This window comes from Amblyomma maculatum, chromosome 2, assembly GCF_055883805.1.
Source record: "Amblyomma maculatum isolate TAMU_Amacu chromosome 2, ASM5588380v1, whole genome shotgun sequence".
In the NCBI taxonomy this organism is placed as follows: Eukaryota; Metazoa; Arthropoda; class Arachnida; order Ixodida; family Ixodidae; genus Amblyomma; species Amblyomma maculatum.
In genome coordinates, this window is record NC_139345.1 from 15526354 (window position 1) to 15541035 (window position 14682).

The window sequence follows — 14682 nt, forward strand, 5'->3', positions numbered from 1 at the left end:
GGCGCCCTACGAAGGGCAAATTTTAAACGCTTGTGAACGCACAAATCTCCATGAGATGACCTGTTAGGGACTCCTTGTAAACATGCAGCGCTTTATGATTTCGGGAAGCATTGAATGCATTTCATTGTGATACGCTGTCTCAAACGTTCGAGTTTTTTCGGTTCCTTAGCGCGGGCTTTTATTTACGTGATGCAGAGTCCGCACTTCCCTGTGCGAGCTTAGAATTGAAAGAGGAGGAGGAGGATAAACTTGTCAAGGAGGAAGTCAATAATGGCTCAGGACGTCATTGTCATCGTCAAGACTTATGAAGGGGCTTCCGCGTTAGGTGTCCTGGAGTCTTTGGGCAGACCTGCGTTGTGCGCTCAATAGCCCGCTTCGACTCACGGGTCCCAGCTGAGCTTAGCGGCCTCTTACTGCTCACAGGTAGAGAGCTGCAGATTCTACGGAGGGAGATATCTTGATTATGTTCATAGAATGCGCTCTTGGTTGGCCTTCTGTTCGCACAATTTAAAATATGGTATGCATGATGCAGGATATGCATGTGCGTAGATAACAGGTTTTGGGAAAGAATGCATCTGTACTTTTAGCCAGGTACCTCCTGTGCCGTTGTGTTATCTGTATCCCGGAGGTATATGTTACGTCAGCTTTGAACAGGCTGGACGGGTAGCAAAGACCGTGGGAATCGTAGAGTAAGGGTGCAACCACAGAGCTCTGAGAGATTTTCTCAAACACTGAAAGCTTACTCTAGCTTTCTCTGTTCCAGTTTGATAGCTTTTGTGTGTCTCGTTTTTCCTGACTCTAACACTTATGTCCTCGTTCCTGGCATCTGTCGAACGGTTCTCACCTGGAACGCGCGATAAAAGTAGGCAGTACATAAAAACTTAAACAGGCACTTTCGCTATATATACTCTGACAAAAGATGATCGATAGCAGGTGACATGCTGTACACGCTAAGTGAGTCGTTATTGAGTACTTGCAAGTGACGAAACGAAAGATGTGCGTAAATACAAATTCAGTGACAGTCGTCATTATAATAAATACCTTTACACAGAACGCATGTATTCCTAGAGCGGGATAATCTAAGAAAAGTGCGGGGTATAGCCCGCTTATTTTTGGAGCGCTTTCTTTTCTTAGCTTTACGCCGCTGTCGTCGGTGTTTGCACGTCCACGGCAAGACACCAATATGGTAAAACAACAAATACCACCCTCACCTATTAGCCCATCATCTCTTGTCAAGTATCTCCGGCAGAAGATGTGATTGACCTAACGTGTTCATTCTGATATATTTTCTTTATATAGTTACTGAGAGGAAGTAGCGGACCATGGCGTGGGCAGGAGCGCTCGCGCTAGGCCCACCGCGATTCATTAAAATCACCTCACCGTCATCGAACATCATTTCTCTGTTTTCTGTTCTGTGTATTCATCGGTTCACCGCCCCCTAAAATTCGGTTGTAAGTGCTGGTACGTCATCACCACTCGTCATACTGGCCCGGAGCTTCGGCGCCCTTTGTCTGCTTCCGCCGTCGGCAGCGGGCTTTCCATGGAGTTCATCCCTGGCTGTTCCCCAGCCTGCAGCGACCAACGCGATCTTACCGTTCCTCCACCCTGCCACCTGCCCGGACCACAAGACTCGACGGAGAGACCAAATGATCTCACCGACCCGAGACGCCCCACACAACCACAGTACACTACGAGAGACCAGACTGACCTGATCACCCCACTGCCGAGATGCTGACCAGAGGACCCCGTCGACCCAAGACAACATATCGCATCAGGACATTCTCCCCGCCAACAACATCGACAAACTTCCTTGTCCACGATCGGGACGATCGCTCGGTGGACCCGGGTAATGTTACGGACGAGGAAGAAGCGGGCAATGGCGCGAGCAGGAGCGCTCGCGCTAGGCCGGCCGCGATTCATTAAAATCTCATGGTTATCGGACATCATTTCTGTTTTCTGTTCTCTGTGTTCATCAGCTTGCATCCCCGTAACAATATATCCGTGGTTTGGCGATCACGAGGCAGCTAACGATGGATCATATTCACGGCAATCTAAAAGCCACCTTGTATTTTTCTTTTTCGTATAGTTTTCATTTCATGTACCCCCTTGTACTGCTTGTAAATTTGCTAGCAGGCGGCGATGCTTTTGCGCGTGCTTAATGAAAACCACCGGCGAAGCATTTTCCTCGGTGCAGATGCCAACCACCATATTTAGCTGGTGGAGTGAAAGGCTTCGTTCACCACCAAATCCGGCGTCGGCGTTGTGAGGAAAAATGCGGGCATGGCACAACAGGTAGTCGCTGGCAGCTGACATGAACGGGCGCTGATCGTTTTGTGCGTCTTAACGAGAAACCATGATATCGAAAAGTTTGATATCATGAGATCTCATTAAGTCGCGCAAGCAATCGAATAATCAGCGCCAGATAATTGTTTGCTCACTTTAACCTTTCAGTGCTCTTGGATACCGCGTCAGGCACTCTACACCTGGGCTACGCGGGAGCGTTCGTAAAGCTTGGTTAAAACGGGGCTTTATATTTTGATATTAGTGGCAGCTTCAATGTCATCAAGCATTCGACATTACGTGAGGAGGATGGCTGTTCCTTACAAATAAGCCATTCTTACCCGAAAATAATGTCCCTTACCGTCCTCCTTGTATGAAAAGGAAGGTCTCCAGTCCCGCATGCACGAGAACGTCCAGCCGTTTCCATTGCCAGCTAGCTTGCGCTCGTCCACCACGTGATACAGCATTGCGTTTACTCGAACTCGCGAGTACTGCCCGTAGTGGTGTGCAGAAACCTGCGCTCTTTCCGTTGCTTGATCACGTTCTGCAGCGAGTGCAGCTGCAGAGGCTGTCATTTAAAAAATAACTTTCACCCTCTGCAGACGGGGATAAGCGCGGCAGTAGTCGAGTAGCGGTATGCAATTCCTCTGTCACTGCGGAATCCCTACATTCCTTGGACGTCACTCACCGCTTTGTTAAATTGCCCGTCACCAGCGATCCGGGCCGTCGAGAGAAAGTGCAGCTGGCATTTATTGCCTTTCGGTACATGGTGTGCGCTGCACGTGTACGTGGGCCTTCAAACCTGAATTGCTAGCTTACAGCCACGGCTCTATCCTTGTCAATATCTTCCTACATTTTTGAGCCAGGTAATGATGGCATCGCATGCCGCCGAGGCAAAGACAGCGCGTGGCGGCTGTGAAACACTCGTGCGATTTAGCAACCTCAACAGCTGCGATGACCGCACAGTTGTAATAGATCGGAACCCAGAGCCACATTCCAGTGCGGCCCTTCGTGTCATGGAAATCGTGCCAGACATATTTGCACTATGCGGTTGTGCTACAGCAAGTTTTTTTCATTATAAGAGACAGAAAAACCGATTTATACTAAGAACATTTAAAATTGAAATTAATATTAAATTACGTCATCCTACAGGACGCATTCGTTCTAGGTTGCCATATTGATACCCACCCACAGAGAAAACGATTTGCATTGTTCCATACCATAGGTGTCTGGCGCGTGGGGTGGTTCGAAATTACAGTGGGCTCAGCTGACTCACAGAGTTTACTAAAGCCATGCTGGGCCGTGCATTATTTCAATCCCGCGCGCCGCCATCATGGCCCAGGGGTTAGGGTTGCCGACCTCGAAAACCCGCGTTCGATATATGCCGCGGCTGCGACGTTTAGATGGAGGTGAAACGCAATGCACCCGCGTACTGTTAGAAATTAGAAATCCAGGTGGTGGAAACTTCCCTGCACAGCTCCGCCGCTCACAGCCGACGTGCACCGCTTTGGCACTTAAAGCCCACAGACCAATCCAAGCCACAACGTTTGAACTTTCAGCGCAAATATTTGGTTTTCACTGACATGCTGTCCATGGCGGCAAGTACACCGAATAGAAGTATATTTCCACTCATTTTCTGCTTTTTTTTTCTTCCTAAAGTATTACATACCAACTCCATATAAAGTTCTACTTTTTTATTGCACTCAACCTTTGAAAGCACTCAGCTGCGCTCTTCCACCAATAAAGAGGTCGCGGCACTGTGTGTGTGTGTGTGTGTGTGTGTGTGTGTGTGTGTGTGTGTGTGTGTGTGTGTGTGTGTGTGTGTGTGTGTGTGTGTGTGTGTGTGTGTGTGTGTGTGTGTGTGTGTGTGTGTGTGTGTGTGTGTGTGTGTGTGTGTGTGTGTGTGTGTGTGTGTGTGTGTGTGTGTGTGTGTGTGTGTGTGTGTGTGTGTGTGTGTGTGTGTGTGTGTGTGTGTGTGTGTGTGTGTGTGTGTGTGTGTGTGTGTGTGTGTGTGTGTGTGTGTGTGTGTGTGTGTGTGTGTGTGTGTGTGTGTGTGTGTGTGTGTGTGTGTGTGTGTGTGTGTGTGTGTGTGTGTGTGTGTGTGTGTGTGTGTGTGCGTGCGTGCGTGCGTGCGTGCGTGCGTGCGTGCGTGCGTGCGTGCGTGCGTGCGTGCGTGCGTGCGTGCGCGCCTGCCCGCCCGCCCGCTTGCCCGCCTGCCTGCCTGCCTGCCTGCCTGCCTGCCTGCCTGCCTGCCTGCCTGCCTGCCTGCCTGCCTGCCTGCCTGACTGACAGGCTTTTTGGCTCCACTGCGAAGTACCACCCTTCCAGTGGAGGGAGGCTGCTGCTTGTCATTTAAAAAAAAATTAGTTGTGGTTTAGCTCTGGTTAACTCTAGTTGAATTGCGAAAACAACGGCGGAATCTTCTTTTGACTGCCACATTATTTCCCTACGTGCCTGCGTGTCGTACGGGTAACGAAAATGCAAACGGTTCTGGCAGGCTGGATATCACCCTCCCATATGAAAAGAGCGACCTCAGTTGGCAGCTCCTGCCCGTGGGATAGAGGTAACGTGAATTCAAATGACATGAGGGACAACGGACACGGACGCGGCACACAGCGACGAGCGCTTAGACCTGGCGTAGTATTGCTTTCGCAATAAAACAAACAAACAATCGCAAAACGTCATTGCCAATGCACACAGCTAGTAAGTTTTATGTATTGCACTCGTTTATATGGTCCAAAATACGTAAATCGACTTCTTACCCAATCCTCTTCAAACGCTTCGCATCCCCTATTTGCAATGCGCTTCTACCGTATAATGAGACACCGGCGGCTAGAATTCGATCCCACGAATTCAAGATGAATAGTCAGAAGTAATACCAAAAGCTCTTCAACCTAATGTGCCTATTTAGAAGCACTAAAAGCGGAGGTCACATTCATGACCGTGAATTCTGAACATTTTTTGAGAAAAAGTTCTTGAAAGTAACTTTTTTTCACGTATTGTTCTCAAATATCCTGATAACAATCAATATATTCGAAGGTCTTCCCTCGGCAGGATTCTAATTTTTCAATAGTAATTTTCAATAACGCACTCAGTTGGTCTTCACCCACCGCGGTGATGCAGTGGTTAGGGCGCTCGACTACTGTGCCCAAGGATGCGGGAACGAATCCCTGCTGCGGCGGCCGCTTTTTGAGGGAGGCAAAAAAGCAAGGCGCCCGTATGCGCTGCGATGTCAGTGCGAGTTAAAGAACCTCAGGTGGTCTAAATTTCAGGAGCCCTCCACTACAGCGTCTTTCATAGCCTGAGTAACTTTGGGATGATAAACCCCACAAACCAAATCAAACCAGTTGGCCTCCTAATATAGTGTGACCTGTTAGATGCGGATGCTGGACAAAATACAGAACCAAAATGTTGGTACGCCACGGAAGCTCTTAGACCATAGATATTTATAAGTTCAGAAAAGTATCTTACATACTTTCACAGCCGCCGCAAAGTTATTTCCAAACGAATCCCATTGTTCGTTTTATGTCAAGAGCTAATTACACATATTTCACACAAAACAAACATCAGAAGCAAACTTTTGCTCAGCAATGTCAGCATCGCCAGCTTGGACCACTTACATCAATGTGTTCATGAAACTTATCTTAAAATATTCCACAGTTACTTTGTTTTTAATTCAGCTCATTGGTTTTGGCAAGCGATTTCCCCTTCTTGGTGCGATCGCAGAAAAATCTTAAACGAAAAAGTCTGGCTACGCATCGGAAGCTTTTGACTACTCCCATCAACATGCGCATAATAGTATCATATATCTCACATTTGCTTCGCGATTAAAAAGTGGTTCAGAATCCTGGATTTGGTGTAGCGTTAGGATTGGAAACGAATGCCGTCTTTACGTAGTATTGACTTGAAGATCTCTTATAGCTGTCATATGTGCAATCCTGCGCAGGGGCGGTGCAAAGGCTCACTAAATTCATTTTACATTGTTAGAAATATACAGGCGCCACAAATCATATGGTGGGCATTTAAGCTCCTCCTTTAAAGGTATGATGCGACATCGTTGATGGCTCCCGCTTACCGGACCCTCCTGTAGATCCTCGTTCCTGTACGCATAGTTTCTGCTCGCTTAATTGCCAGCGCACCTTGTGCCTCTAATATCTCATACATTCTTATGGACAGACAGTCATAAGCTACCACATTATCCAGCTTCTTTCGTAAGTAACCACCCGGCCTAAATTCTCGTTTCAGATAAAGCGTATGAAGGTCCCTCCCTGCATGGAGCGTGCCTGACTCGTAACTCAAAAGAACTGGAAGGTTGATTCCTCTTCTGCCCTCCTCCTAACTACAATGAGCAACCCAAATTTGCAGCTCCTCCCATCTTTGCGACAGAATGAAGCATAGTTACAATTTACACTTTTAAAACTAAGTTCCGAAACTTTTGCAGGCAGCCGTAAAGCGCATAGTCCCCAGGGCAAGGTACGAGACGAATGACGATATATGCGCCAACCGCGGCAGTTGCATAGGTTGCGCCTCACAATGTCCCCAACGCCTTGTCGTTATACAGGGCAGGCAGAAACTGTCAAGCATTGTGCTTTACGACGACACCTTGGGTCACAGAGCTGCGCACATAGATAACGAGTGCCAAAGCGATCTGGAAAGCAAAGCCCTGGGAAGACGCACTGAAGAATATGGTCGTCGTCGGCAATGTGGAACAATGGCACAGCGTTCAAGGATTTCCAGTCATTCAGACAGAGTATAAAGAGAATTGTACAAAAATCGCTCCCAATCACTTTGTTTCACTCCAGATAACGGCAAATAATCGTTTCTGCATTGTCCTGGTCATATTTAATTCACTTCGTTCGTGCTGATGATTGGATGCGCTGGTTTTTTAGTGGCATGTGACTGAGCTCCCGGGAATACGGATGACCAGACATGAAGACAGTAGCCTCGGCGTCGTCCCCTGTATTCACGAACCGTTCGCGACGCTTATTGAATTTCTCTTGAATAACAGGCGGACTTGCTCACTACAGCCAAACTCGGGAATACGTCACCACGCCATTCCTGGGATTATTTGCCGTCACAAGGCTTGACAAGCTGAGTCAAACGTTAGCTGGGTCATCGGCTACTCTCCAGCTGTTATTTCCCTTCAAAGCGAGTACAAAAATATAAGACATCTGTCACCTGTAATATTCCATCGAACGCTGTAATGCCGGAATCAAAATGTATGACCAAGTGTCCACTCGAGACTTGTTTTGAATCAAACGTGGATGCCTATGCTGACCCCTTTTGTGCTTTGTAAGAATTTAGGCATATTGGCTGTGGAATTAAGTGCGGGCGGCGGAAATAACGCGCGTATTGTTGCACCGAACAGAAAATCTATAACTACAGCGCAAACGACAGGACAGAGATGAAGGAGGGACACCTCTCTGTCCTGTCGTTTTCGTTGTAGTTATGGATCATCAAAAACACCAACTCGCCCAACAAATGCTTTTGTCGAACAGAAAGAGAGAGAGTGAAGTGTACGTTTCATTTAAAGACGTACGTTTAAAGTGCACGTTTCACATATATATATATATATATATATATATATATATATATATATATATATATATATATATATATATATATATATATATATATATATATATAGACATTCGTCCCGGCATCACACGCAGCCGCTATGAATAACACGAAAGGCGAGATCACTGTAATGTACGCTGCCCACTTGCACTAAGAATAGCGGGCAATAGTACGTCATCTTCGTTTCGCCCGGTGCAGTAATTAATAGATATCGGCTCAAGACACGACGTCCAGTGTAAAACCATTGATGCTACTGACCCCATGCGCATAGGCGTAGGAGAAATAAACATAAATGTAAATTCAGAGACGCATTATCAATGTCAGTTACCAAATTCACATTGGTGTAAAATTCTTCGTCAGTGTGTCATTAATTGCAGAAGTACGAAGCATAAGAACACCAAGCAAAACAGGAGGAACGACAAATACATGTGTTGCTGTGTTAGTGGTCGTTATTGCTATCTATTTTTCTGGCGTGCATATTAAAAGTGTCATTAAGTTACAATATTCGAACTACGCGCGCGTCCTTCGAGTGAACATTTAGCACAAACCGGTATTACACATAAATGTAAGCTCGTCGCGACGTTGATTGTGAGCGATGGCGTCATGTATAATATGATGTAAGTTTACACAAAAATTCATAAATTTTTGAAAACTGTTCACTTAAAGAACTTACTCTCTAATGGTGTCGTATCATAGCCTTGCTGTGGCTGGCGGTGTCGGGTGGTCGTAAAGTGCATTTATTTCACTTGGAGACCGCAAAACTCAAGTTCTCACTCACTGAATAGATATCCTGAACCGATCTCAGGCAACTTGAACATCTGTAGCTGCGGTATACAAAGGCGGTCGAGTATCACAAAAAGAAGCGGCCATACATCAAGCCATTTCTTTGCTGACCTCGCATACAAAGTTCAGCGATGACGCGCTTGCCTGCATCGGCCCACGTGCCGCAGCAGATCTCGCTCACAGCCATACTCAGCGCTTGGCCTCAACTAAGTTATTTATTCACTGTGACAAAACGCCAGAGGCTTTAGCACAACTTTGAAGCGGAATGATACACTGGGGATCTTGTTGCACGGTACGAGAAACGTGCGGAAACAGATTACTCCGCCTTTTACTCTCTTATTTACTCCCATACGGAGTAGAAAATACACACTAGAGCTCTGGCAGCTGAGAGGTTACACCAATGCTGTAAGTTCAGGATTAAAACACTGGGCAAGGCGTTCACCCGGGAATTGTTTTGAAAAGAGGAATATATCTTCAGAACCGTCCCACCCTGCGAATAACAAGAGCGAGATATAAAAAAGAAATGATCAATAGCAGGACAGACGGAACAGCTGTACTGGAATTTCCCATTACTATTCATTATCCCAGCAGTGCTTAATAAGCATCGTTTTAGCGGCAGATTGTTTCGCCATCCTTCGTAATTACGGCTTTTGGAGCGCCACAGCTCCGGCTCAAGTCGGACAGCGAATCAGGTTTCTCGACAACTGGAGATCGCTGTCATTTCCGATACAGCACAGAAAGATAAACAACACAACTGCATTTCAACATGCCGAAGCTGCTCGTGCTGATGTTCAGTGCAATGCTCCTCGTTACTTTGATAGCCCGGTTATTCTCTCTCTTTCTTTTTTTTTTTTTTACTCTCAGTAAAATGACGCCGAAACGGCGGGGCATGTGGGTAAGATTAGATGTTCTGATTTCCAGCGGAGGAACGAAGAGAAACCGCTCGATTTCTGGTGGCACACGACGATTTTTCGTGGTAGCAGTTATACGTAACAAAAGCATGCTAGATCTTGTCAGTAACAGTGCGTCTAATTATAGGCACTAAAGACTCATCTCAAGGGTATACGCTTTGACAAGCTCAGCGGTGACAGATTGCGCGCTCGCAGCAGAGAAAGGACGTGTTGCCAGAGTCTAGACGGTTCGCGTCATGGAGAGTTGCTGGCATCGAAGAGATTCTTCAGCGCGTGTTGCGCGTATGGAGTGAGCGGTCCGCATGCCAGGCAAGCGGCCTATGAGCCACTGAAGACCTGAAATGGGCTCGGGGTATTATGTGTGGGCTCACACCATGGAGCCGATGGCTCCATCTTCCAGCGACCGGCTCGAAGTCAAGACAATCCCTCGAAGTATATTGTGCGTGTCTTTCCTCTTATGTGACCATCATGCGTATGGACTGTGGATGGTTTGCTGGAGTAGCAGGTGGCATCTGTGTAGACTGTGGACGGGTGCTTTTAATTTGAGCGCATCAGCGTTCGCACTCCGGCCAATCGTTTTGCTTCGTGGGGGTCGGGGTGCATGTTTCGTAGAATTGCTGCCGCTTGTATTTTGCCGCTTGTAGTTACAGCGGTGGCGTAGCGGTAGAACATCCGCCTCGCATGCAAGAGGACCGGGGTTCAAATCCCGGTGCCGCGCAATTCTCCACCGGAAAAAAAAAAAATTCCGCGTGTCGATGGAATTGCATACACAGGTTCGGGGTGCGACCTGATGCCGGTGAACACCTCCGGCAACGCACTCCCTCACCAGAACAGGAGTTGGCCACCCTGGTGCAGTAATTGTCCACAACCTCCTATGATAAGCTCCATAAAACCCCGGCCCTCAGTCACCAGCGGCTGCGGAACAACTGACCACGGCGGCGGTCAGACCTGTGACGCAGCAGGGGGTGCTAAGAAAGCCTGGCTCCGCTGGACAGGCCGCCATTGGAAACTGACTCTGGCAACGTTTAATGCTAGAACCCTAGCTAGTGAAGCTAGTCTAGCAGTGCTGTTAGGGGAACTACAAGGCATGAAATGGGATGTCATAGGGCTTAGTGAGGTTAGGAGGCCGAATGAGGCATATACTGTACTGAAGGATGGGCATGTACTGTGTTATCGAGGTTTACCAGAGAGGCGACAACTAGGAATAGGTTTCCTTGTCAATAAATATATAGCGGGTAATATAGATGAACTCTATAGTATTATTGAGAGGGTTGCAGGCATCGTAATTAGGCTTAATAAGCGGTATAAACTGAAGGTTGTACAGGCCTACGCATCTACATGTAGTTATGATGACCAGGCAGTTGAAAGCTTCTATGAAGATGTAGAATCGGCAATGCGAAAATTAAAGACGCAGTATACTGTACTAATGGGCGACTTCAATGCCAAGGTAGGGAAAAAACAGGCGGGAGACAAGGCAGTAGGTGACTATGGCATTGGTTCTAGGAATAGCAGGGGAGAGTTACTAGTTGAGTTTGCAGAACGCAGTAACTTACGAATCATGAATACCTTCTTCAGCAAACGGAAGAACCGGAAATGGACATGGAAAAGTCCTAACGGAGAGACTAAAAATGAAATCGACTTCATAATGTGTTCAACCCCCGCCATTGTGCAGGATGTAGAGGTAATCGGGAAAGTGCGATGCAGTGACCACAGGATGGTGAGGTCCCGAATTAGCCTAAATCTGAAGAAGGAACGCAGTAGATTAGTAAGAAAGAAACCCATCAACGAATTAGCGATGAGGGGGAGGGCACAAGAGTTCAGGATCTCGCTACAGAATAGGTATTCAGCTCTAACTGAGGATGGCGACATTCCCTAGAGGCAAGGAACAATAATTTCAGAAATATCATTACTGAGTGCGCGGTAGAGGTAGGCGGTAGGATAGTTAGAGAGGATACCGGTAAGCTGTCTAAGGAGACGAAATATTTGATTAAGAAATGCCAGAGTATGAAAGCTTCCAATCCAACAGACCAGATCGAATTGGCCGAGATATCAAAGCTAATCAATAAGCGCAAGGTGGCCGATATAAGGAAGTATAACATGGACAAAATTGAGCATGCTGTAAAAAACGGGGGAAGCCTTAAAGCGGTAAAGAAGAAATTGGGCATATAGGCAAAAACCAGATGTATGTGATAAGGGACAAGGCGGGCAACGTCATCACTAATATGGACAAGATAGTCAAAGTAGCCGAGGAGTTCTATACAGATCTCTACAGTAGCCAAAGTAGTCAGGACCGTAATGAGATTGGCGGTAGGGAAAAACAGTCAGACGTTCCACTAGTGACGAAGGACGAGGTCAAGAAAGCACTAGAAACTGTGAAAAGGGGGAAATCAGCTGGAGAGGATCAGATAACTACAGATTTGCTGAAGGACGGGGGGGATATCGTGCTAGAAAAACTGGCCACCCTGTATACGCAGTGCCTGGTGTCATCGACGGTACCGGAACCATGGAAGAACGCAAACATTCACAAGAAGGGAAACTCTAAGGACCTTAAAAAATTACAGACCAATCAGCTTACTGTCTGTTACGTATAAGGTATTTACTAAGGTAATCACTAATAGAATCAGGACAACCTTAGACTGCAATCAAGCAAAGGATCAAGCAGGGTTTCGGAAACGGTACTCTACTATCGATCATATCCATACCATCAATCAGGTGATAGAAAAATGCTCGGAATATAACCAGCCCTTATACATAGCATTCATTGATTACGAGAAAGCATTTGACTCAGTTGAAACCTCGGCGGTGATGCAGGCATTGCGAAATCAGGGGGTAGACGAGCCGTACGTGAAAGTGCTGGAAGATATATATAGTGGCTGCACAGCAACCATAGTTCTGCATAAAGAAAGTAACAAAATTCCCATAAAGAAAGGTGTTAGGCAAGGAGACACAATCTCCCCAGTACTATTCACAGCTTGTTTAGAGGAAGTATTCAGAGACTTGGAATGGGAGCAGTTAGGGATAAGGGTAGGTGGAGAATACCTCAGTAATCTGCGATTTGCTGATGACATTGCCTTGCTAAGCAACTCGGGGGATGAACTGCAAATAATGATTGATGACCTAGACAGAAAAAGTAGAAAGGTAGGCTTGAAAATCAATATGCAGAAGACTAAGGTAATGTTCAACAGCCTCGGGAAGGAACAACAGTTTACATTAGGTAGCGAAATACTGGAAGTAGTAGGCGAATATGTCTACTTAGGACAGGTAGTAACCGCAGATCCGGACCATGAAAAGGAAATAACAAGAAGAATAAGATTGGGATGGAGCGCATTTGGCAAGCACTCGCAGATTATGACTAGCAGCTTACCGGTATCGCTCAAGAGGAAAGTATACAATAGTTGCATCTTGCCTGTACTCACCTTTGGGGCTGAAACGTGGAGGCTAACCAAGAGAGTTCTACTTAAGTTGAGGACAACCCAGAGGGCTATGGAACGAAAAATGGTAGGGGTAACATTAGGAGATAGAAAGCGTGCAGAGTGGGTCAGAGAAATAACTCAAGTTACCGACATTCTAGCGGAAATTAAGAAGAGGAAATGGACATGGGCAGGACATGTAGTGCGAAGAGAGGATAACCGATGGTCGCTGAGGGTAACAAACTGGATTCCAAGGGAAGGAAAGCGTAGCAGGGGGCGGCAGAAAGTTAGGTGGGCGGATGAGATTAAGAAGTTCGCAGGGGTCAAGTGGATGCAGCTAGCACAGAACCGGGTTAAGTGGAGAAATATGGGAGAGGCATTCGCCCTGCAGTGGGTATAGTCAGGGTGATGATGATGATTATGACGATGATGATGATGATGATGATGTATTTTTACACGGAGCGTGGAAAACTGGGTAGGATAGCGAATGAAGGTAGAATGCCGGAAGAAAATGTGATGATGACCTTCGGAGCTGCTCAAGTTGGACGGCGAGCTGTGCTTCAGTCAACTGTTCGGCCGAATTGTAGATATACCTGCATGGCATAGGCATCCACAACCGTCCAAGCATGCGGCGAAAATACGGTCGCCGCCTTGATTGCCGTATGGAGGGCTCCGTTTAAGCCATGCAGGTCTGTACGCGTGAGTGATTGGTCTTTGTCAAAAGTGTAGAGCCTAGGGGCTCTGCTTCTGAGCCACTTTGTGCGGCTTGCACGTGCCAGGGGTATGAATTCCGTGTCAGAAGGTTTTTGTCCTGCCCTCTCCAATAGGAAGGACTTCCACGAATGCTAAATCAGCGCCACTACACGGCTGAGAAGCAGACCCGCTGGGCTCTACAATTTTGACAAAGGCTGTACATACTGTGATCCGTGAGGCGTGCGACGAGAAATACTTAGAAGTTGCGCAATGTGCGCGTCTTGAGTCCGCCTCGACATTGGACACGTCGCCTATTATGTGGGCAATCTACATAATCTCTTTGTGTGCAGCTGTATAATTCTAGCGGCTGTGCTCCTAGCTCGAATGGAGAATGCAAAAAACTTGCACTTGCTGTAATGGTATCCCCTTCTTTCGGATGGAAATAAGAAAGCCAGTTCAATTGTCGGAACTGCTTGCGTGCGCATACCGGCTTTCCTTTCTGCCGCCGGTTTCAGACGTAATAAATTCCTGATTATTTTATATTAGAGTAAAAAGTTGTCAAACCAGTACTCAGCAATACTAGTCGCGCTTCTCGACCATAAAGTTTTGCGATCTGGAGAGAAAGCTGGCGGAACCGTCTATGCGAGTTTCTAATAGTACACTTCATCCGTAACGGACGCTCTAAGCATGCTGGCCAAATGAGACAATGTAGGCGAGACAGCGACTGCAGAGCTACATTCTTTGACACCGAAATTTTGCAAGACATGCGTTGTATAATTATCTCAATTACATTCTCTAATATTCAATATGCTTGCTACAAATAGCACTTAACGAGCACAAAAATATGTGAATGTAAAGAGATTTACCCGGATTATGAGATGGGCTTCTCTGCTGTTAGCCAAATACAGTATAGGGCTGTTGAAACCACTTTCTTTTTTCATTGAACATGCATACTTATACACACTTATATACTTATATGAAAAAAAAAAATATTCACGCGTAAAAACATTCTATGCGTGTCCTCGTTG

At 46.6% G+C, this 14682-nt stretch overlaps 1 protein-coding gene across 2 annotated transcripts in view; it reads right to left on the reverse strand.

Annotated features, from left to right (window-relative positions):
• LOC146198021 (potassium/sodium hyperpolarization-activated cyclic nucleotide-gated channel 2-like) overlaps positions 1-14682 on the reverse strand; it is a 45859-nt gene that overhangs the window by 17493 nt on the left and 13684 nt on the right. Inside the window, exon 1 of one of the 2 annotated variants that reach the window (XM_084593339.1) lies at positions 8531-8664. The exons of the other annotated variant lie outside the window; for it this stretch is intronic. Coding sequence (XP_084449465.1) covers positions 8531-8594 — 64 coding nt within the window. The 5' untranslated portion in view covers positions 8595-8664. Of the gene's footprint in view, positions 1-8530; positions 8665-14682 lie in introns of those variants that run through there. 2 annotated transcript variants of the gene reach the window in all.